Raw genomic sequence first — 23,612 nt, forward strand, 5'->3', positions numbered from 1 at the left:
CCCGCCCTCTCACCCGGCGCCCGGCCCCCTCCGGGCCCGCGCCGCGCCCGCTCCTCCGGAGGGGCTGGTGACGTCACCTGCGCGCCCTGACGCCATTGGTGGCGCCGTGACGTCGCTGGCAGCGTGGCCGAGGCGCGAGGGCGCGGCCTGCCCTCGCCGGCGGGTCCCGGCCCTCGTCTCCGTGAGGCGGCCGTGGGGAGCAGCGGCGGCCACAGGTACGGCGCTGGGGAGCCCGGGGCCGCCGGGGCGGGCGGCTTCCCCCAACCTCGGTGCTGGAGGGGGCGGCCCCCGGGGTGCTCCTGGGCTCTGCCGCACCCGGCCGGGGCTGCGGCGGGGAGCTCCCCCCCCCCAGAGCCGCCTGCCCGGCCCGTGCCTGGCCGGACGCCTTCCACCGGTTCCTGCAGCGCAGGGGCTGGACCGAGCGGCTCGGCCGAGCCCTGTGCCCGGCGCCGTGGCACAGCTGGGTGCCCCAGCCCCGCGCGCCTGAGCCTCGCTGCCTTCCCGCTCCAGCTGGCCCAAAATAAGGGTTTCCTCGCTGAAGTCAGTAGGATTGTGGGAAGTGAAAGAGCAAAAAATAGCTCTTCGGAGTTAAATCCAAGCGTTGTGCAAGCACACGTCGATGGAGGCAGTTCCCTCCAGCAGCCCGAAGGCTAACCCGTGGGTATAGCACTTCATAACAGAAATCCAATTAAATACAAGAAACCTCCCTGCCCGTCAGGGGTTTTCTGCACTAGACTGTTAATGGAAGCATGGTTCATTGGGAAGGGAGCCAAAAATCACAGTTAAGTTACAATACACTGAACTTCCAAGTACTTCTACTTACTGACCGTGTCTTTGAGTAAATGCTTGGTCTTGGTATGATTAAAAGAGGAGCTTTTGCAATAGCAAAAATATGATTTAACCGCAGATCCCTTTTCACACGGTTGTCTTTGTTTTGAGAGCCCCTCATGGTGCACAGCAAAGCGGAGGTGTGATGCCCCTTCGGGATCTGGGCAGGCATTTGCCTCCTTTGGAATGGAGGATCCTAGTTATTGCTGTGTGCCCCTGACAGAGGGGCACCGACGGGGGTGTGGGTGCTGCTCAAGCTCAGAAGAACAAATCCCAAGCACTGCTCCTCAGAGCTCCTATGAGACAAAAGACCACCTGAAGATACGTAAGGAAATAACGACGTCGTGCGGGTCAGCGTGGTGGGCTGCAGTCATGGCGAACGACACCTTATGCCAGCAGACTCAGGCTGTGTTAGTGAGGCTGGTGGTGCTGCGTGATGGAAATGGCAGTGGCAGGGCTGCTAACGCTCTCGGTTTTTGCTTTTATTCTGATATTTGACGTGTCTCAAATTGATTATGAAAAAGTGAGCAAGTTAGGAGGTTAAATAACATGTATCTTAATTTGTCATGAGGTGAGTTTGGTGCCTGCGAAATGCATTGCACGGGCAGTGGCCTGTAAAGCTGAATTCTCCTCATTTGTGGGATGCATCTAACAGTACAGAAAGTTGCACACGTACTGCACGTTTCCTCCCCCTGTACTTACCCCCAGGTCTTTGGAAAACAGAGGATAATTTTCTTTCTTTTTCTCTGTCCAGTCCGTTTCCGCTGTACGTAAGCTACAGGTGAAGGGACAAATTGTGTCAACTGCACGTGGTGAAATTTAACAGAGAGCCTGTCCACTGCAAGCCAAGGCCATTCCTTATTTCTGACAGGCCCCAAGCAGCTGTATCTTGCTGTTTAAGAAGTTCGTGAGCTGAGCGGTTTCCTCTAGTCGCAGGAACTTCCACGCACTGATGTGGAAGCAGATGCTGCACATTGTATTCCTTTGTTGTCCTGCATACATCTGACAGTTTTTCTTTGAAGCTGAAATACGCTAGTTTGTGTTTGGACTGTCTGTTCCGTGTCCGTGTAAAGAATTCAGCAGTGGTGCTATAAAATCGCTGGGATATTGGAATGATCAGTAATATCTAAGGCATAGTGCAAGTGTGGAAGAGCCAAAGATCAAGCGGTATCTACCATGCAATGAGAGCAGCAAGAAATTGTTCGCACTAGAAGAGATTGAGATGGGTTTCACTGTCCTGGGTGCTCGTCAGTGCGAAGGCTCCAAAGGGAAGGCTGCAGTTTGCCACTTATTGGCTTTTCCGGGTATGTCTCCACGGCAGAAAATGGCTGAAATGAAGTTAGTCCTAACATAGAAAATTACTCATCGCATTTTAGCCTGGGGTGTGATTGCTGTGTGCGCGGCAAGCACCGAGTGTGGCACTGAGTGTGGCACTCCATCTCTTCTACTGAGTATCAAGACGAAATACAAATTCCTGCTCTCTTGTTTTATCTGACGCTATCTAGATTGACCTACTCAGTCTGATTTCTTTTTAAATTATTCCCAAATGGGGAAACGAAGGCACAGAGATTGCATTGAAGTCACACATGGAATAGATGGCAGACCTAGAAAGAGAGCACTGGTCTGCTCGCATCCTGTCCTGTACGTGAAACTTCACAGCAGATATCTGTGGAAATCCACTCTGAAGCAGATATCCCCAGTGAGAAACAACTGCAGAGCCTCAACGCTATCTGGCTGGCGTGAGGATTTTTTTCATGGAACTGACTCATCAGCAGCAAACACTGGAAATAAATCCTCAGGAAAAAGGTCCCTCCAGGAAAAAACAGGATATAGAAAAGCAACCTATTTTTAATACATGACATAATACCTATTGTGGAAGCCGCACAGCACAATTTACTGATGCACAGTGAAACCAAATCTAGATCAATGGTGCAGTGTGGGTACAACAGCGGTAAAAAGCAAGCTGTCACATGGTAGAGAACACAGAGGCACAGAAAGTGCTGGCTGTCATGAGCATTCATCATGAAACAATGTTCCTGTACATCTGTTTGTGCGTCGTGGGTTTCCCAGCTTGTATGCTTGGAATTAAGCATTTCTTCCAGCACTGTCTTGAGGTAGGCTGTGAGCCTGGAGAAACCGGCTGTTGCAGAGCATTCGTTTTATTTGCCAGCCCGTGGCAAGCTGCAAGGGCAGGCTTGACCCCGGCGGGAGGCAGGATGTGCTGAGTATGACTTGCTTGTTGTCAAGGCTACAGGACAAGAGGGAAACTGCAGCCTTCCCAGTCTGCCCACAGCCCTTCAGCGGAGCCTGGAAGGGCTTTCTGCTGCCCAAGCCAGCAGAGGCTTCACAGCAGTTCTGTCCACGGGAGCTTGATTTCCTTTGCCTGAGCCAACACCAGTGATAGTGAGGAGGGTCTCACCCAGGGCCACTCTCAAGATCTGAATTTTCCTTCTTCACATTCCTGTGCTTGGTCCTGCTGGGTTGTTGTAGACAGTCTTTGGTAGCACCTCCCGAGTGTCTTCTAAGGCGGTAAGCTGATGATGGCTCCGCGAGGCACAAACTTCTGCCAGCACTATATAAGACTCTATTAATTGCTTTGTGTCAATACTGAGGTTGAAAGTTAGCAAAAGGAGGATTATTTCTTCCCTGTGTTTTCCAAAGCAATATGTACTCTGTTAAGTTCTGAAACAATTAGTATTTTTTTTACCAGTAAAGCCTTATGTAACACGATGTATTTGGGCATTGCTTACAAGTACATTTTTGCATGGCATGTGCTGAAGCATGTCCCGCATTTAAAAGCCTAGTGACTAGATTTGTTGATGGATAGAGGACTGCGGAGCTGAGATAGCTACTTTCAGGTGTGAGTGGCCAGCTGCTTCACTTCAGGACTGAATTATATTATAATTATATAATTGTAACTAAATTATATTTCTTTCAGTGTTAAATCTGCATAGAGACATGGTGCACACTGTATATATCTTGTGTACACCTGTTGTGTACATTCACACATGTGGGAGTGTGCATTTTTATGATCCAGAAGTTATGTGCCATAACTACTTAATCCAAACTGTAGCCTTTCGTTAAAGTATTGAAAATCAGGCTCTCGTAGTCCTGGAAAAAAGCTAACTATTGGCAAAAGATCTGAATTTTCCAGCTGAACTTTAACGTGTGCAGTTGTTTAAACCAGCCTTCCTTTAATGTATACAGCTGTACCCAGATGGGGTTGCTTTCTTTCCAGCAGCTTCCCGAGCCGTTTACTCAAGGTTTTTGTTTTTTCCTCTCATTACTTATAGTGCCTTTAGACTTACAGTAAAGAAGAGGCGGTTGTTGTTTCAGAGCTTTGCATTCCTCGCTGAGCTGTGCCTGTGTTTGCATGCAAAGCCATCGCCTCCCCTCCAACTATTTTAATCATTTCAGAAAGGGTGGGTCATCAGGCATTTGGCAGCGGGCTCCTTTTATATAGCTGAGGTGGAGTCAGCCAATGACCTGCAAGCCTGGAAAATTTTGCAGGGCAGTTTCACTGGACGGCTTTGCAGAGCTGTGCCATTTGAATTTCAGCACAGACATCCACACACTGTGCTCTCCATTTCTGGCGTGTCTCCCAGCGCAGAGTTTAGCTGAGGCTCGGGTTTAGTTTTCCCTCCTCTCTCTCCCTGTAGTGACAGCTTCTCCGGGCTCTGCCAGCCAGGACTCCCAAGCGATCATGGAGGATACTACTTTGCAAATTATCGAACCACCAGCTGCTTCTGAGGCCTCTGAGGAGCAAGTGCCTGAAGAACCCATCAAATCAGACCAGATCAATGGTGTGATGGTGCTGACCCTTCTGGACAAGATCATTGGAGCAGTGGATCAGATCCAGCTGACCCAAACACAGCTGGAGGAGAGACAGCAAGAGATGGATAGCGCAGTGACCAGCATCCAAGGAGAATTAACCAAGCTGACAAAGGCACACACCACCACCAGCAACACCGTCAACAAGATGCTGGAAAAAGTGCGCAAGGTGAGCGTCAACGTGAAAACCGTTCGGCAGAACCTGGAAAAGCAAGCTGGGCAGATAAAGAAGCTAGAGGCCAACGAAGCGGAGCTCCTGAAACGCAGAAACTTCAAAGTCATGATCTACCAGGTAAGGAGCTATTTCACAACTTCTTTGTGTCCTCTTAGTGGGTGTTTTCTTTGCTGAGGGTTCTGTCACACTGCACGGTCAGTCCACTACTCTCCCAAACTCCCCTGACTGTCTGGCGGTCCAAATTGAGGCGGGTCCGAAGTAGCTCTCTCATTCATGATTTAACATTGCCTATGTGTTTTAAGACAAGGTTTGGTAGAGTTGCTACATTTAACAGGAATTTTAACGAAGATAATGAGAATGGCCCTAAGTACTCATTGCAATGGACCAGAAGTATCGAAATAACCTGATTTTACCGCTTAGCTAAAAAAAGAACAAGAATGCACTGGGTTCTGGAAGAGGGTATTGTAAATCCGTCTGCCAACGTCTTTTCTGCTGAGAGGCAACATGTGTATTGCTACATGGAGAGCAATAATATTTCAGATTTGTGACATGCATCTGATAACAACAAGAGTCAGTAACCCCAGCATCGGGGTTAATCTCACTGACTAGGACAGATAGAGACATTAGAGAAAATACAGAAGAGCTCCTTGAGCTCATTAGTACTCGGGTCTGCCTTTGCTGTTGTGCTCGTACAGATTTCCACGTTCTTTTTTCTGCAACCTGCAAGTCTTGAATCTTCTAGTTGTCTGGTTTCGATAACAGCTTTGGTTTGCTTGATGTTCAACCCCTGCGCTAAGCGTTGGATTTTTTCCTTTAATATTAAACAAGAAGAAAGAGAGGAATACGTTTCTGTCGGTTTTCCTGTCTGGAGTTAGTCTTCCTTGTAAGAGCAAACTCTTATATTGGGCCACGGAAGAAAAGTGGGTGAAATAGTTAATGATTCAGTTAGAAGCTTCTGGGTTAATAATAGCCAGCGTCAGGGACAAATAGAGAAGCATCTAGTGCTGCTCACAGAAAGAGAGAGAAGAAAACCAGAAAAAAAGGGAAAACGCTTCTTACTACAGGGTTTGAAGGGAGAGCTGATCATAATAGGCTCAGGAATCTAACAAGTACGGGGGCCTGTGTAACTGATTCAGAGCTTAAGCATTTGTAGTTTTGTCACGCCTGAAAGGCTGAAATACTCAAGCCTGTTCAGATCATATGGGCAACCTAACCAGTTTTTTTTTTATATATATATATATATATATTTATTACAAGCCCTTTGTATCAGGCTTTTGGGGGAGGATGGATCTATCCATGGAAAAATAAAATAGAACTCTCAAGGTGCTGTGAAAGCAACAAACATTGCAAAATGAGAAGAGTGAAGGGAACTGTTTAAACATAACATTCCTTGTGGGTTACGGAAATAGGTAGGAAGTTGGCAAGCTTCTAGGTCCTTTGGAAGCATCCTAAACATTGGCAGACGGTCATTTTGCGAGCTGTTCATTTTGGTTTGCTGTTGCTTATGAATATTGAGTAGAGTTTCTCTTTCAATATGAAAAAGCAATCCTGCTTCTAAAGGAAATCAGGGGCAACGTTCTTTCTGATGTAATGAGGACAGAACAGCCTCTCAGTGAATCAGTCGACAAGGGACTATGGCAGGGATTTTGTGAATCATGAAGATATTAGGGAAAAAAAAAGAATGATTTGTAATTCAGAACAATTTCCAGGCATGGAACTCAGTGTGATTTGACTGTGAGGCCACAGAGCACAAGTGAGAAATTCTCCAGGTTTGCTTCATGTGAAATGGAGCCTTTTGCGCCCTCATGGAAATCCTCGCGCTTCTGCAGGACGCCTGAGTAGACCTTGCCAGAAAGGGTAAGGATCCACTTCTGGGGGGACCGAAGGTGTGGCAGCAAGCGTGCAGTGCAGGGCACTGCTAAGGCGAATGAAGGTCTCTCTTGGAGGAGGAACTCTTGATTATCTCTTAATTTGGTGCTTAAACTGAAAAACAAAATCCATGATGGGCTTTTGATGTTTGACTACCAGAAAGAAATAGGCAATAATGATATTAATGTGCCTGAGTAACACATGCTTTTATCGATAGTACTCTTGTGCTGCATTACTGTGGCAAGGGCAGACCCATACAATGAGAATTGGATTGCCAGAGATGGACCACAGGGAATCCCCTGGAAGAATGGGGTATATTTTTGCAGTCCTCTGCAAGAGTGTAACCACTCTTTCGTGCATACCATGGAAACATAGATTTTTGGTCAACAGAGAATGTTTCTAAATTATGTCAATCTACAGTCTGTCTCAGAGCTATTAATTATTATTTCTCATATAGAAAATAGGGATGCTTAATAGTTGCATTATTCTGTAGATTGCACTCCATAAAAACGTCATCATGTAATTTTCAATGTACAGAAACCTGAATTGCATGGCTTGGTGTAAGGAAAAATAACGTGTCCTATATAGGAGTCTCTCTTATTTGTGGAGACCTTTTATTCTGAAGAAGTTAAACATTTTGGGGGATCTCGGAAGTTTTGCTTTTGGCTTTGGGGTTTTTTATTCTGCTTTGTTTTTTCTTGGGAGGGACAGGATTTTTAGAGTTCGTGTCTGTCTTAATTACAGAGATGTCATTCTTCAGAAATTCCTAACACAGGCTGACTGTGGGAATTGCACGGCAGATTTGCAAAAACATCAGGTTACAATTTTGTGTCCCGATTTATTCATATGAATATTTTATCACAGTCAGTAATTCTAGGCACATCAGGGACAAGAGTGGTACTTCGTCTGGGATTATGCAAAGCAGATAATGCTAACGCATGTAAAGAATAAAACTCTATGCAGAAAGAAGTGATATCTTTGTGTGTACATTGTAAAAGCATTTATCAGCTGCTTTACCGATATTGAACAATGCTATTTGTTGCAAGAAGCCTTGTTGATTCCCACTGGATTACCCATTTACTAATGTTCTTCTGTGTTTCAGTATTAATAATCATTACATTTTAAAAAAATGTATCAAGAGTCTATAAAACCAAAACTTTATGGTGGGCTCCACCCTGGGAGTTTAAATGAGGAAAATTCACTGTGTTTTCCTAACTGTGTCTATCATTAAATAAATAAATAAATAAATAAATTACAAAATAACTCTTTTCTAATTCAGTGTTTCACTTCACAAGACCCACCACCTATCAAAGTTTATGTTAGATACTTTCTTGGCAATGTAATTAATTCTGTGATGGTGAGCAACATTATCACTACTTTCTAACTCAGAAAAAGCTGCCTTTGGAAAGCTGTGATTAACTTTGCTGTGCAATTGCATTTTCAGTTACTATGGCTAAAAATGCAAAGATTTATTAGTCTTGTCTTTTGGAGAACAAGAGATAAACTCATCTTAAGAGACATAAAATATTACATACAACCAGTGGTGGCTATTTTCAAGCAAGATAGCCGAGTAAAACAGTATTCATGCTCTATAGGGATTTAATATTGCATGATTCTGTGGTATGAAGAAATAAAAGGAGGTAAAAATGAATCAGCTCTTTACCGGTTATAGATGTTTGATTATTCTCTCAGCGTTGAATACTGAGTCTCCAGCATTTATGGAGGGACTATTTCAGGAGCACAAATAAGACCTTTTGGCACCTTGGGAGAAGAGGTCAAACTACCTTTGAGAGTTGTATTTTGCTAGCTGTTAGATTAGGAGGAAATGAAAATCAAACTTTATTCAGGGAAAGCTTGACCTGTCAAGATGAGCCTAAAGCACATCTGCCTGCGTAGTTTCAAGCTTTGGGGGAGAAAGTACAGGACTGAAAATCACTTCCACTGGGGCTGGCTAAGGGCAAGGCATTAAGCAGAATGTTTACGAGCCATTACTCGCAGTCACGTATATACGTGCACGTGATTTCTGACTTGCTCACTCTCTCAAATACACTTTTACCTGATTTTGCCAGGAGCTGGTCCAATTTCTACTGAGGTAAGAGTTTTTGTAGCGACTTAACTTAGGGAATTAGATCGATTCTTGAGATTAAATTTGAAAAAAACAAACCCCCCTCCAAATTACCACATCTTTTTGTTTTGAAAACGAGCTTACCAAAAGCAAAGGTGACAGACTTTTGACAAGCTGCTGTGTAAACAGAAGTTCAGTACTCTTACCGTAAACAGGACTTGCCTTCCTAAAAAGTCTGATGTCAAATGACTATGTGCACTTATTAGCAGCCCACGGGAACAGGGTTCCTCAGTGCTTCCTTTGTGCCGTCTGTCCTGGGCTCCTGTCTTTCAGAGAAATTAGGACACCAACAAATTTGGTTAGAGTGGTTGCTAATAAAAAAAACCTAAAGTGACTTCATCCCAAATCTCCTGGTTTTAGGATACAAGAACCCGGGGCTGGTTACTACAGTTCATGATTAAATAATGGATGTGCCATGCAAAAAGATACTGTTCTAAAACCAGACAGTGTGCCACATTCGTCTGAAGAATGGCACGTGTCAGCACCTACGTAAGCACAGCATTTTTCCTCCATTTTTCAACAATTAAACTTACTCTTGCAAATGTCAAAGGCCTGATTTTCTTACAGCCAGACATCCGAATGCTTGCAGCACGCAGCACACATATTGAATGTTGAATTTCTAAAATGTGCTGGTCCTTTATTTTGAGGCTCATGTGGGCGCCGAGCTTGAGGGAAGTCTGGCTCGTGATGTGCGGCATTGTTTGTTTGAAAGAGAGCAGCCTTTGTCAAAGGTGTGCGGACGGGCTGCTCCCCACGCTGTCGGATTCAGGGGCTCCCGTGGGGCTCCTCTGCTCTTCAGGTGACTCCAGTGGCCTCGCGAGACGTGGAGCTTCTGTGGGAAGGGCCAGGCAGTTACGAGAGCGGGATAGAACACGAACCTCAGCCATACAACGTGTAGGGTAGGTAGGGCTGGACGAGGAAATATAAATAGCACAGCTTGGCTTTTGTGCCTTGAGTGGGCCTTATACGGATGAGAGCAACAAGATCGTCGATCGTGGGGAAGGAGGGATGAATTTCAAACCCACATGTTAACGCAACAGATTCAGAGTCCAGACCTGAACTGCCTCATTTTTAGGTCTGTGCTCCTCAAAGGAGAGCGTGGAAAAGAACATGAGCTCGGGGGTCTGATGAGAAGCACGGGGCAGGGAGCACAGGGCGTACAAACGCACATACCGCAGCCGCCGCACCCACCGCCCCTGGGCTGCAGCCTTTCTCCACCTCCTAAACAGCATGTCAGCTGCCCCGAGCTATGGTTTTGTCTCAAATTAATCATTCTGAAACAAAAACCTTATGAGTCTAACGACAGCAGAGGGTTCATGAGAGCCAGCGTGATCTGCAGTCCCAAAGAACAGCCTGTGTGGGTTCCATGCCTTGGATTCAGTGGAGCTTGCCCAACTGCAAGCGTTAAAGAATAAATAGAAATTTCAAATAAAATTTGAATTATAGTACTGGGGATAGGCATGGACACTAGGCACCCGCGTTATGCTTTTCCTGCAAGACCAGTTGGCTCCGTCTTCTTGGGAGTGCTCTGTGCTTGAACTTGAGTCCCTCTCTGGAACTGGAGCAGCACTGTATGTAGCATCAGTTTTTCCCAGTGGTTTACTGCAGAGATTTGCATTGCAGCAGCCAGTGGTTTTTGTATTTATTTTCTGATAAAACTTAAAAATAAAAGGCTGGTTTCATTTTGCTGTGAATCCGCTGAAAAGCAGCTCCCTTTGTAGCCACAACATTTCTTAACCCCGGTTCAGCAGACAATTACTGAGAGCCTCTCGCTGGTGGGTTTATGCATCAGCAACCTGCCAAATCCCAAGAAATGCCTCCTCCAGTGACACTTCTGGTGTGGCTGATGGGGACAGGATATTCCTGTGCTGGATTTGCCTTTGCTTTATTTGATTCTGTTCTTAAAAGAAATACCAATCATGAAGCCTTTATTAAAAACCACAAAAAATCTGAATCATACAAACTGATACTCATTAATTAAGAGTTAATATTGTTTGCCTCTGATCCTTTGCCTTTGTTGCTGGAATAGAGGGGTCTCAGCCCTGAAAGCTATTGTATCTTTCCTTCTGTTCTGCTGCTTTTGGCCACAGAAGTAGCAAAATTAGAGGTGAAAAAATGCCATCCCAGGGGAAGGAGAGAAATACTGTTCGACTCGTTCCTTCAGGCTGCAGTGCTGAATTCTCCATCCATTGTAAGGGGCACCATGTTAACATCCTGATGTGCAAAGAATCCTTCATCTTCTCTGCACATTACTGAATTATAAGAGTCTCAAGATCATAATTCACAGGAGACTGAGCCTTTAAAAAATTTCAGGATGTTAATAGCTCTCAATTTCAGGATTTTTCTTAGCGAAATTATCAGTCCTTCTACCAAAAGACAGCTCTGGAGCATGGATTTCTCTGTTGCAGCTTGGAATCAACTTCATTAGTATTTCATTGCTCAGGTATTATTTATAAGCAGTTAGTGCCAGGACTGTGTGGTTTGCTGAAAACCCCTCAGCATTATAGTTACATGCAGAGCTGTGCAGCAATAAATTGTCTCAGAGCAAAGGGCCAGAGGCTGCTCGGCCAGTTGGGATAGGGTTAGACTGGGTGATCAGTGGCTCGTGAAAATAAAATCAAAGGTAATATTCCTTCTGATCACATATTCCTCTCTCAGGCCTCTCTTGCGCCTATCAGCAGTGGATCTAAGCATCTGTCATGATGTCTGTGTAATGCCAGTGGGACCACTGCGCACGGGAGTATAACGAAGTGCAGAATTTGCTGGCTGTGCTCACTGGGCTAGGTGGCTGGAGTGTTCTTCCAGTGAGATCGTGGCTCATTTTCCCATTCGTAAGCTAGATATGAGCCCTCAGCAAGCATAAATTAACCCATCATGGACACACAGCGGGAAAAACTGTCCAAGGCCACATGTAACCTAGTTTGCAGGTCTGGGATTAGAAACCAAAGAATGCAAGAAGCCAGTCAGTGTTCAGACCATGCCTTTCTGGAAAGACACAGTCCCAGTACGCTCCAGCGTTCCCTGGGTGGGAATTTGACTGGTAGATGGTAAAAGCTGCTTAGTGTTGTAGATGCTGCAGAACACTGGAAGGGTGCGAGCATCGTGGGAGAAGTGGTACTCCTGCGTATTATCTCCATTTCTCCCATTTTGTTTGCTCGCATGCTTTTATGTAAATGCGAATGCTCTGTAGTTGGCACGCGTCCCTCTGCGTCCTTCAGCATTGCTCACAAGGCAGGCGCTGAGCGTGCTGTGGGTGACTCACCGCGTGCAGTCACCCCATCCCAGCTCCAGACAAGGCACGCAGTTTCTGCCGGGCTGGCGGGCAGGAGGAGTGAGCAACCACGCTCAGGCTAACAGAGCCATTCTTCCAAGGAACGTACTGCTTGACCTAGGCACAGACTTGGTGAAACTGAGGGCTGTTCCTGCATCTTCACTGAAGCTGCTTCTTGCTACGCTACCCAGAAGTGTGATGCTGTCCCTATCTAAGTAATGAGTAGAGAACTACACGGTCTGCACTCTGATGTAGTGATGTGTCTGTGACCCACGTAAAGCATGGCAATGTCTCGTAAGCTTTTTGGCAACATGCTTAGCCCTCTTTTATCCTGTTTGGGGTAACGTTGTCCTCTTGATTCTGCAAGATCTTCTACAACTTACAAAGTACCTGAGGAATTGTGGGTCCACTGTCCAGCTGCAAGATGAGACAAAGACCAGAAACAAAGATGCTCAGTGTTAGTGAGGAAAAATCAAATATTTAGAATAAAAAGTCTCAGGATGTTTAGTCTATAGCTTTATGTGAGGATGCGAATGTCAGTATCAGCACGGCTCTATCTGCAAATCGTCTGCAATGCAAACTCCATCTTCACTGGTTCGCTCTTCAGAAATAGCTCTGGAGTAACTAATCAGCTGAGACAGGTTTATCCGGGAGGAGCAGTTCTGAGAGTAAAGCCAGTTGTACAAACAGACTGATAATAGGATCAAAACTTTTTTCTGCTGTCAGAGGGGAAAAAAAAGTGCCTTTTCACTCTGCAATCTATTTACTTCTCTGTTTCCTACAGCCCTGCCTTTCTTCTGACTCACTGTTAGGCAAAAGCACTTTTCCAAACACAGCCTCCTTCTCTCCCCGTGCTGTTCCTCCCTTGCCTTTCACCATCAGGTTTGAACTAGCTCCAGTGCCTGTACCATGCTGCTCATTTTCACCAGCTAAGGAAGGAGATACAGCCTTTTAGGACATAGTTTCCAGGACATAGAGTAACTAGACGCGCCTGATGATAGAAAAAAGTGCCAAGAAGATTGCACAATACACAAAATTACAGAGGGTAGAAGGACTTCTGCTAGTCAGGGAGATACTACTTGAGAATGAACTTGTTTATCCCTTTAACATTTACCTAATCCCAACCTATTTTGCTTTTTCCCTCATATTTTACATCTTTTCCTTTGTCTCAGCAGTATTCTTCTGGTGACTTCTTACTGCAGGGTTCAGTAGCTCTCTCTTCAGGGAGTTGAGGCTCCTCTTTTTACGGACCTCTTGACACTACTGGAGATAAAATCTGTCCAGCCTCTGGAATGTAAGAGTCGAGGCTATGCCTATTGCATATGGAGGGGTTAATTTTATACGCCAGCTGCTGCTAGGGGTGCTGAGTAGCCCCCCCCCCAGTCCTCAGGGTGTGTTTAGTAGAAGAGAGAGGTTTTGATTTTGTGGTGAGCATGTTGCTGTGTCACTGGGTAATAGAAGTCTGTAAGCTGCTGGGTATTGTCCAGCGTTGGTTTCGGGTGTGGTCAGTACGCTGCCAAAAACAGTGGATGGAGTTCTGGAATCACACCCGGCTGTTTCGATCTCTCCAGCTCGTGTATTTGAATTAACAAACACAGGTTTTTAAAATCACCATCTTTTCATAGTCTTACACATACAAATAAACTCTGCTTTCAGCTACACCACAGAAATCGGAGGTATCTCCAGAATAGCTGACATCAAATCACTCTGTGAACAGCAGTGTGAAGAGAGCAGAATCTGGCCCTATGGCCGTAAATTAGAGAAGGACACTCTTCCTTCTAATAAATCTTTGCTGACTTTCTTTTCTGTCAAATTTTGCTACCTGGCTTCTCCCTTTACTAAATCACGCCCCTGTGCCTTTTCTCTCTGCCTGTTCTCATGCTAGTCCAGATTACTTTGTTGGTGATGTTCCTGATCAGATTCCCAGGAGGGACAGGTAAGTTTTTCCATTGTGCTTCCTTTCCGCCGGCCATTGAAATGCAGTTTTCCTCGTCTTAGCCCGAGAAGATCCAGAGTGTGCGCTTTGAGCCTTCGCCAGGGACTGCCCTCTGAGCCGTCTCCAGGAACGGTTCCCTCTGCCTGCGCTGCGGAAAGTGCCATGGCCCAAATCAGCAGAAGACATGCGAGGAGGCAGCAGTTTAGGGCCTCAGCAGGAGTACCCCCTGAAGATCTCTTTGAACCTCTTCTGAAACTCTGAAAGCTGCTGATTCCAGAGCCTTTGCCTCTCCGCCTGCTTGTGGCTGCTGCAAGCCTTCAGACCTGCAGGGCTGATCTTTCAGTTGGCAGAAATGCCTCCGCTTGTTGACTAATCTGCTTGCTGCATGCTGCTGCCCTAGTTATAACGGATGTGATTTTCTCTCGGGCATTATGGGACTTGTCGCGCGCTACCTCTGCGATCTGGGAGGGAGGAATTGCTGTATGGCTTGCATGAAGGGCTGGCAGCCAGGAGCAGTTGGCTCTGCTGGTGTCTGCTGTGTCTGGGCAAATCCTACCTGTTTTCTGAGCCTCAGTTTCTCCCTCTGAAATACAGGCCTGATAATACTTACCTCCTCGGGCTTCTTGTAAGGCTTAGTTTATAAGTGTTTGTGAAATGGCTTGAAGTTGCTGTTTTAAATAGATAAAAGACAGGCAGAGAGCACAAACTGTGTGACGTAAAACTACAGTTGTCTCAGGTAGGCACTGCAGCATCCATTTCTGTTCAGTGGCAGCCCCCCGGCGCTGTTCACTGGGCGCCAGGCTCCTGCACACAGACTGGAGCCGGTGGTGACTTTAACTGCTGTTTATCTAACACTTATCTCATGCCACAAGGGCGGCTGGTAACAGCACAGTGCCCTGTTAGCTTTCCTCTTATTGTCTGGCTGCTGGAGAAAATACCCGAAGCTCCAGCTGCCTGCACTTTGGGGGATCAGCCAGTGGTGTGTGCAGCGCTGTCCAGTGGGGACGGCCACGTCGGTCGGTGGACAGGACTGCCCCGGGAGCCGGGCGAAGGTGAACTCACCCTGGGAATTGGGGTCTCTGGGGGAAGCTGCCAGGGAAAACTTCTCCTTTTCAAGGAGAGTGACAAGATTTTAAAAAAAGGCAGTTTTTTGTGATGTAGCAAGAGAGTCTGATAGAAGTTATCACCTCCACAGAAAAAGTCTGTTCCAACAAGGCACAGGAGAAGAAAGCACAGCCCTCCTCTTTTCCGCGCAGGGCATCTTTACATCCCTGAGCTCTGCTAGGCTGTGGGTGCTTATCAGGTGTGTTGCTGTTACTCAAGAATAACTGAATCCTCCTTCCCATGACACCGATGGAAGGTCAGCACAGAGAAGCATCCTCTAAGGACTGGCAGAGAAAAACAGTTACCGTGGCAATGGGAGCGCAGAACTTTTTCTTCTCTGGCAGGGCTCGATGTGACCTGGAAGGCTGTCTTGTGCCCAGATGCTTTTAATCCTCCCTCAGCCTCCCCCCAGGCCAGAGCTTGTCTGATCTGCCCTGGCTGGGCAGAGGAAGGGCTGGTGTGGTGCAGGAGGGGCAGCAAGCTCTGGCTCACCCAGCAGCAGCCAGGATCAGCCCTTTTTGGTCATAGCAGAGCCTGGGGATGTGAGCTGGTCATGTTCTGCACGTTACGGCTGCATGTCAACCAAACTCAACTGTTTGTGCTGTTGCAATTGTGTAAAAATAACTGAATGAAATCAATTACAGATGTGATTAGCATGCGCCTGTGAAAAATCCTCCATTAAACCTTCAAACCGGAGATCGGAGTGGCTGGGAGTTCTGGGACTCTGTTTTTCACACACTGACAATAAGAGCCTCTTCAAGAGCAATCCAGGAGCCCTTCTCGCATTTTGGGAATGTTCCCCAGATTTGCTTGTGATTCTGCAGTGCTTGAAGAGCTCTGCTGGGCTGGGAATGCAGCTCAGCTTTGTGTCTCGTTGGCCTTTTATATGACAGGGGAAGTGTTTACATGTGTTGTAGCAACCAGGCAGTGTGTACATGACCATACGGGGCTGCCTGGGTGACTCACTGCAAGGGAACTCAGGCTTGAAAACAACGTCAGATAAAAAGCCCATTTAGTGGACCAAGGCAGAGGCTTCGTCTGCCCGGTAGATCTAACAGCCCTGAATTGTTTGAAGTAGGAGGAATACAGAGCAGCCCTGCACCCCGTCAGCTGGGAGCCAGCTGCCTCCGATGCTGGGTACGGGCGCCGGGGCCCCTCCGGGTGCCCACAAGGTCTGCAGGCCATCAGGCTGCCAGTCCCATCGGCTCTGCCAGCGGGAGGGAGCTTCCCAAAGTAAACCACTTCCCCGGGGAGGTCTGTGCCAAAGGGACAGCACAGCTGTACGTGTCAGATTGTGAAATGGGCTAGGGGTGGCACGCTGTAAATGGGTGAAAGAAAAGTAGAACTTGAATTGGAGCTGAACCTTTCTGTGAAGCACATCAGATGGCAGCGAGCTCAGTCCCAGCACAGACGCAGATGCCGCCTGTCCTTCTGCTGGGTGTAGCTGTGCTTTGTGCACAGAGCAGGAAGATTTTTCTTCTGCTGATACAAAAATCTTCTGAGAAATCTTGTTTACCCACTGTCTTTGTGCCAGCTGGATTCAAGCTGTCCTAGAGAACTGAACTGGTTTGCATTTGCTGACTGGGAGCCCGGGTTTGAACACCCCAACAGGCAGGGATGCCAAGACCCAGGATTTTGGACTCGCCCACTTCCAAGGGTCAGCGTTTTCCCAGTAAAAATAGAGTAGCTGGAATGCCTGGTGTTAAAAATGTGGCTCATCTGAATGAGTCACGAGTGAAATAAAGTGCACAGACCATAGTGCCTTGCCCAGAGCAGGGATTTGTGTAGCAGCCGCCCATAGACCCGGGATAGTTCTTGATTGTACCGGAGAGGTCCCATGGTCCTCCACCGCAGGCAGATGCGGCTGTGTCTGCAGGCACGTTCTGCCCACACTGGGCAGCTCCCCTTCCCCACGGGGAGAAACACCTCTCAAGCAGGGAGGAGGAGGCCCTTGCTGGCATTTGGGCAGTGCCTGGCTGCGGGTGGGGAGCTACACGCGAGGGATGCTCAGCAGCAACATACTCGTCCCCATGAAGATGTGCCAGAGCTGTTGCTTGTTCTCGCACCAGCTGTCCTGTGCATAAGCCAGAGCTTGCTAAACCAGCAGGAATGCCCCCTAGGTGCAGGTGGGCTTTGAGTCAGGAAAGTGACCCACGGCACACAGCGCTGAAAATCCACCAGCTGTCCTCCAGCTGGTTATCTACGGCTCGGATAAGCAATCAGATTGAAGAAGACTCAGGGGAAAAAAATGCAGGAATTATACCAGGCACAGGAAAGAGAGATGCACTGTCTGGGGGCCCTCGGCTGGCCTGATGGCCCTGTGGCAGACATGTCACCCCCGGTCACCCTGGCCCTGCGGGAAAGGGGACAGGTGAAGATTGCAAAGGTTTCCCAAGTGCAGCTGGAGAAAAGCTCTAGGAAACGGTCTTGAGGGGGGAGGTTGGGATTGTAAGCATCCTTACTTACGGGAATAGCTTTGCTCCCGCTTCGCCTCTGTGTTTGAGCAATGCGGGTGCCTCCTGAAAGAGGTGAACAGAATCTCAAGTCCATGAGCGCCCCTGGGCTGGGGCTAGGGCGGCTGCCTGCGGGGACGGCGCACGGGACAGCAGAAGTGTGGGTCTGTACATAAGTGCAGTCTGTGGGAGTTAGGATCAAACAGCCAGGCAATTGCTGTTCTCAGGATTAAGTGGCAGGGATTACAGAGAGCCGCACCGTCACCCTAACAGGGTTGCTCCAACTGTCCCGTGTACCTGGAGCTGCTGCCGCCCACGTCTTCACAGTTGTGAGGAAAGAGTTGCAGGATGCTGCCGAGGTCGGATGGGTGTGTTGCTGGTGCAGCCCATTCAGCCACATCAGAAAATTCAGTCAGAAGATGGATTTGCTGGTGTGACACGAGGAAAGGCGGTTATTTATGTGGCAAACATGGAGTTTTTGAGGTGGTGTTTCTTTCTGCACACACATGTTGTGGAGCTAACAAGGGGCTGATAAGTATCTGAGTTTGCAGGATATGGCCTGTTTCCAGTGACAGTCGTGCCAGGCGAGAAGGGGATGCCTTTGTTCTGGCTCATTGTGTTGACTCAAGGGAAGGAAGTGGATGGAGTTCCTGATGTTCTTGGCTCGACAAGGCAGGGTCCCCGGGAGTCTCTGGGATTGCTCCAGCAGGTGTTGTTGTGAAGAACAGGATCCCTGCCTTCCCAGTGATGTGGATTTGTTCTGGACCGACCTGACCCTCTGGAGAGCATGTGTATTGTTTTCTCCTGAAGTGGCTAATCAAATGAAGAAAACATATGTTGGCCACTTCAGCTTAATCTCCAGAAAGTATTTTGTGATCCGGAGGGTGAAGAGCTTTTCCCAGCACAGCTCTCTGCTCCGAATAAAACCCAGACGAAACCCCTGCTCTGGCAGACTTTGCGTTTTGACCACGGATAATGCAGCCCATGTTGCCTTCACTGAGCCCAGTGCTCCACGGAGCTGACTTTTCATTGTTCACAAAGTTTTTCCAGGTGAAGCTGTGCTGGAGTCACGTATTCAATAAGCTTACGTCAATTCTCAAGTGGTGTAAGGGAAGGAAGAGCTGGGGACAGTGTAGCTGCCCGAGCTGAGCAGCCCCGTGTCTGCAGAGGGAGTGTCCTGTCCTGCCTCCGTCCAGGGGCTCAGGCTGGAGCAGCAGCGTGGCGGTGACCTTGGTCAGCCGGAGCAGCAGCGTGGCGGTGACCTTGGATAGCTGGAGCTAACGGTGCATCGGTGCATCGGTGTGGTGTTGGGAGAGCGCTCGGGGCATGGGCGTCTGAACATGCCATCCCTTCTGGCGCTGTGCGAGGGATCGGGATGTCCTCTGCCGTGGCAGTGCAGAGGAACCTGCGCAGAGGCGGGGCTGGAGTCGGTGCGGCTCTTTGGGGCTGGGCCTCAGTGGCTGTTTTGGTGGTTTGACCATCACGAGTGTCCTGGCTCTTGACATCTGCATAGCTCGTTAGCTCGTGGCTGCATTGGTGCAGTGGCTACTGCTGCGCAAACGTGACACGCAGAGCGTGCAGCCTTGCATGGGAGATGCCACGGCAAATTCACCCTCCCGGGACACGGGGCAGCTCCGCTCCCGGCATCCCTGAGCCGGGGGAAGGCGAGTCGCTGCCAGTGTTTGCCATGCACTTCAAGCGCTCGGGCCTGGGGTACCCCGGGGTCTGCCCCTTGATTTCACTGGGCCCTGCTCCTGCCAGTGTTGGACTGGGATCCCCCATCCTTGCTCTGTTCAGCTCCTGTCTGCCCCGGGGCTGGGAATGGCACCCGGCCGTCCTGCCGCCCAGGCTTTTCTCCAAACCTCAGCCCAGCAGCTCCGCTCTCTGCGTGCCCGTTCCACACACTGCCCTTTGGCTGCTGCGGGCTTTCTGACAGCACTCGTCTCGGCAGCTCCATGCCTCTCCCGCCCAGCTCCGTAGATTAAAACCACTCAGGCAATAAATTTCTGAGCTGTGGGCTGCAGCCCCGCAGCTGTGACGCTTCGTACAGTGATGGGCTATTTCCAGCCTGTCCTGGGAACAGAGAGGTGATTCATTGCAGCAGGGACGCACGCTATGTGCTGCTCAGATGAAAACCAATCCCGCTCCAGACCTGTGTCCCTCTCCTGGGTACATGCTTGTCCTCTGCCACTGGGATCAGAAACTTGGCTGACCCGGGAGAGTGGAGAAGCTGAATGAATTCACCCCGTCCCGAGGAGAGACAGCGTAACCTTGCAGACCTAGCTGTGCGAGTCGGGGCCGCTGTCTCCGCTGTCTTCAGATACAGGCTTGGACAAATTCCCTAACTTATTCCCCAGCGGAGAAATGGGAAAAACAGGGCGGCCTGCTGCATCCCAAGAGATGTCCCAGCCCCACATCTGGATTGTGCAGGCCTTGGGAAAGTCTGAGCGCAGACCGGGGTCGGCCAGGCCAGCGTGTGTACGCTGGGCGGCGTGGCCGGACTCACGGCTCCGGACTGTGGTGCCATCTGCAGCCCAGTGCTGCGCTGTGCCCGTGGCCGCCGCGGGCCGGACCCTGGCCAGGCCGGAGAGCTGGGGGTGGCCAGCGGTCTTACCAAGAGAAGACCACCTGCGGGAAGAAAGCTGAAACGCCGTGGGCTGAGGGGGACGGGAAGGGGTCTGGGCAGGGACTGGGGAGCAAAGGGGCACCACATCACTCAAGTGGGTTCCCTGCACCTCTCCACGGCAGGATGTGGGCAGGGGCTTTCCTGGGGCCGGGAGCGGGGTCGTGCGATGGCCAGGTCCTGGTATGAAGATGAAACTGGAGGGGACAGGACTGTGATGGGCGCAGGAGGAAGGGAAAAGTCTCCAGTTTCAGTGCTGGCCTGCCTCTTCCTGCACTGCTGGAGTCACGGATGGGTTTGGAACCAGCCCAGAGCGAGCAGAGCTGGTATACCTGAGCTTAAATACAGCAGAGCCCTAAGCTGCTGCGGGTAGAGCAGATCCTCTTTACAGTAATTTATCAGGTGCACTAAGGGAGGATGAGCCCCGGCCTGACGTCGCCTGGGTCTGTTTAGCCGTGAGTCATAGCTGTGCTTCTGCTCTGCGGCACTGCCGGGTGGGGGGCGGCTGGCTCCCGAGGCTGTGGAGGCTGGGCGTGTGTGTCTCACTGGCTCCGCTCTGTGTCTTGCAGGATGAAGTGAAGCTCCCGTCTAAACTGAGCATCAGCAAGTCTCTGAAGGAGGGTGAAAAGCTGGAGAAGGAAGGTGAGGGCGAGGAGGTGCCTGTAGGTGAGGACCATGCAGAAGAGGACCACATCCAGCTCTCCTCGGATGAGGAGGTGGAGATTGAAGAGATTATCGAAGAGTCACGGGCAGAGCGCATCAAAAGGAGCGGCATGAAAAGAGTGGATGACTTTAAGAAGGCATTCTCAAAGGAGAAGATGGAGAAGACTAAGCTAAAAACCAAGGAAAACCTGGAGAAGACCCGCCACAACTTGGAGAAGACCCGCCACAACCTGGAGAAGAGGATGAACAAACTGGGCACCAAGATTGTGACTAACGAAAGGAGAGAGAAGATGAAGACCTCTCGGGACAAGCTGAGGAAGTCTTTCACCCCTGACCACACCATCTATGCCAGGTCCAAGACAGCCGTCTACAAAGTGCCACCCTTCACTTTCCACGTCAAGAAAATAAGAGAGGGCGAGGTGGAAGTGAAAGCCACGGGGCTGGTGGAGGTTGGCGGAGAGGAGGGAGAAAACTCGGATCTGCTCCGTGGGGAGAGCCCCGAGATGCACACGCTGCTGGAGATCACAGAGGAGTCCGACGCGGTACTGGTGGACAAGAGTGACAGCGAGTAGGACAGGCTGCAGCATGGAAGGGTTGTGGACGACGGCTGAACACATAATCATTCACATTTCGAGATCTCTCTCTGCCCTGGTGCCCCAGGGGAAGTGTACACAATGCATCTTTACTACCCTGCAGAGCCGACGCCAATCCCCTGCCTGCTAGGACAAGGTGTATTTTATATTTTAGTTTTAGCACACGGAAATGTTAGGAACACGGGACTGTTTTTCTTACACTGTTGAATCACCCTTGGAGACCATTCCTGCCGCAGGCTGCGTGAGAGCCTTCTAGCACCAGACCTGAAGACGAGCTTTGAGTGACGGGGACCCGGCTCAGCTGGAGAGTGCTAAAACCAAGATAATGGCTGTACACCTGGAAAGCTCAAGTGTCCTCCATAAGCAAAGACCTGGTGTCAAGAAAGCTTCCTGCCAAGCAGCCCGCCGGCTCACGCCACCCCGGCTCCCTGTGCCGGGCTGCGTGGCCATCCCCGCAGGCAGGAAGACCCCCAGCACCCAAGCTGGCCGCCCCTTCGGGGGAGCAGAGGAACTGTGATGTACCCAGTGTGCAGGAGGGAAGAGCTGAGCAAGTCCTGTTGACGGGCAGAGCACCGGCGAAGCTGAGCCAGCCGCGTGGCAGGCAGGCGGGTCTGCTCCTCTCTGCCCTCCCGAGGACTGGATTATGTGGTGGCGCCTAGGACGGCTTCGCCACAAAGCCACCCTGCAGCTGGGACTGCCGTGGGTCCCCACGTGGCATCACACAGCCAGGGCCCGCTGCTCCTCCCTGCTGCGCTGGGGCCGTCACTGCGACAGCCCCGGGGCGGCGGCAGGAGCAGCGCCGGCCACACGCGGCTGCACGCTCCCCTGCCCAGGTTACAGATCCGGCTGCCAGAGGCCCAGCGTCCTGGCTGGGGCAGGGAGCACCGCGGAGGTGGGGTGCTGGATCTGGTCCCTCCATACCCGCAGGGGTGGCGGCAGCTGGCAAGCGAGGTACGCGCTCGCTGCCCAGGGAGAGGGGACGCGCAGGCAGCGGTGCCGGAGCAGCCACCACCGGCCACATCTTGTTTCCAGAGGGATATGGGATGCGCTGATGCCATGTGAGGCTCTTGACTGTCAGAGAGTGGCCTTGACACCAGTCCAGCACCGGACCTTGAGTATTTCTGAGCATCTGCTTCCTCCAGGGGTCTCGGCACAGCTCGGGCTCGTGCCCACGTCCTGCGCTTTCCTCCCCGTTTCCCGCTTTCTGCAGCTTCACTCCCTGTCCCCTGCAGCAAGGCAGCACTAGGGTAGCACGCCACAGCTTGAGGGCACTGCCGCAGCTCAGCCCGGGGCTGCCACGCTCCGGCTCTCATGTAGGCAGCCACCACCGCAGCACGACCGGGCCCTGCAGGAGCAGGCAGCGAGGCAGGAGGCTGCGAGGCAGGAGGCTGAGCGCCTCGGCTGCTTCGCCCGGGGAGCTGCGGGTGCGCCCGGAGAGGCCGATCCCAGCGGGCAGGCAGGGCAGGGACCTGGTCGTGCTCATCCCTGTCTGCTTGCTGGGCTCAGCCCTTCCCCACGAGCGCAGTCCCTCTCCTCCCCAGCCCGCTCCCCCCAGGCAGCGGGGAGGGCTGCCCTTGCTAACATAACCGAATATATAAACTTGCTTTTCCTCTAAGAATTATTTTCCTTCTCATTGTCTAGCGCACCCAGCCTGCCCCAGGGTCCCGTCCCGGTGCCTGCGCTGCCGGGGCCTGCCTCGGCGCCCGGGAGATGCCTCCCCAGGTCAGCGCTGCCGCAGCCGCCGTCCCCGGAGAGGGTGCGCCCGTGCCAGCCCCATGTGCCGGCCAGCGGCTGGCGGGGGGGCGGCTGCAGGCAGCCCCGAGACACCCCCGAGGCTCTCGGTCGGGCGGGGGGGGGGGGGGGCCGTCTCCCCGCTCGGGGACGCCGGGCAGCGGCTCTCGGCTGCCCGCGGGTCCCGCCGGGCCTCCCGCCCGCGGGGCGGGCAGGTCGGCGGCTGCCAGCCCAGCGTGGGCCCCCAGCCCGCGGGTCACCTCCCCCCCCCCCGAGCCCCTCGCGGGCCCACGGGCGGTTTTCACGCGGGTGTTTCTTCCCACAGAGCAGCGGGGCCGGGGCGGCTGGCGCCGAGGGCACGAGGCCCCCGGGCCCGGACGGGCCGGGGCGGCGGGAGCCCGGACGAGCCC

General features: G+C 50.7%; 1 protein-coding gene across 1 annotated transcript; it reads left to right on the forward strand.

The window, feature by feature from the left end:
- Nucleotides 1-49: 49 nt before the first annotated feature.
- Nucleotides 50-23,089, forward strand: CAVIN1 (caveolae associated protein 1). Its single transcript, XM_076356574.1, has 3 exons — nt 50-215; nt 4,488-4,951; nt 20,785-23,089. The coding sequence occupies exons 2-3, from the start codon at nt 4,532-4,534 to the stop codon at nt 21,448-21,450; spliced, it is 1,086 nt and encodes a 361-aa protein (XP_076212689.1). The 5' UTR covers nt 50-215; nt 4,488-4,531; the 3' UTR covers nt 21,451-23,089.
- Nucleotides 23,090-23,612: the final 523 nt, after the last annotated feature.

This window comes from Aptenodytes patagonicus, chromosome 20 (genome assembly GCF_965638725.1).
Source record: "Aptenodytes patagonicus chromosome 20, bAptPat1.pri.cur, whole genome shotgun sequence".
Classification (NCBI taxonomy): domain Eukaryota; kingdom Metazoa; phylum Chordata; class Aves; order Sphenisciformes; family Spheniscidae; genus Aptenodytes; species Aptenodytes patagonicus.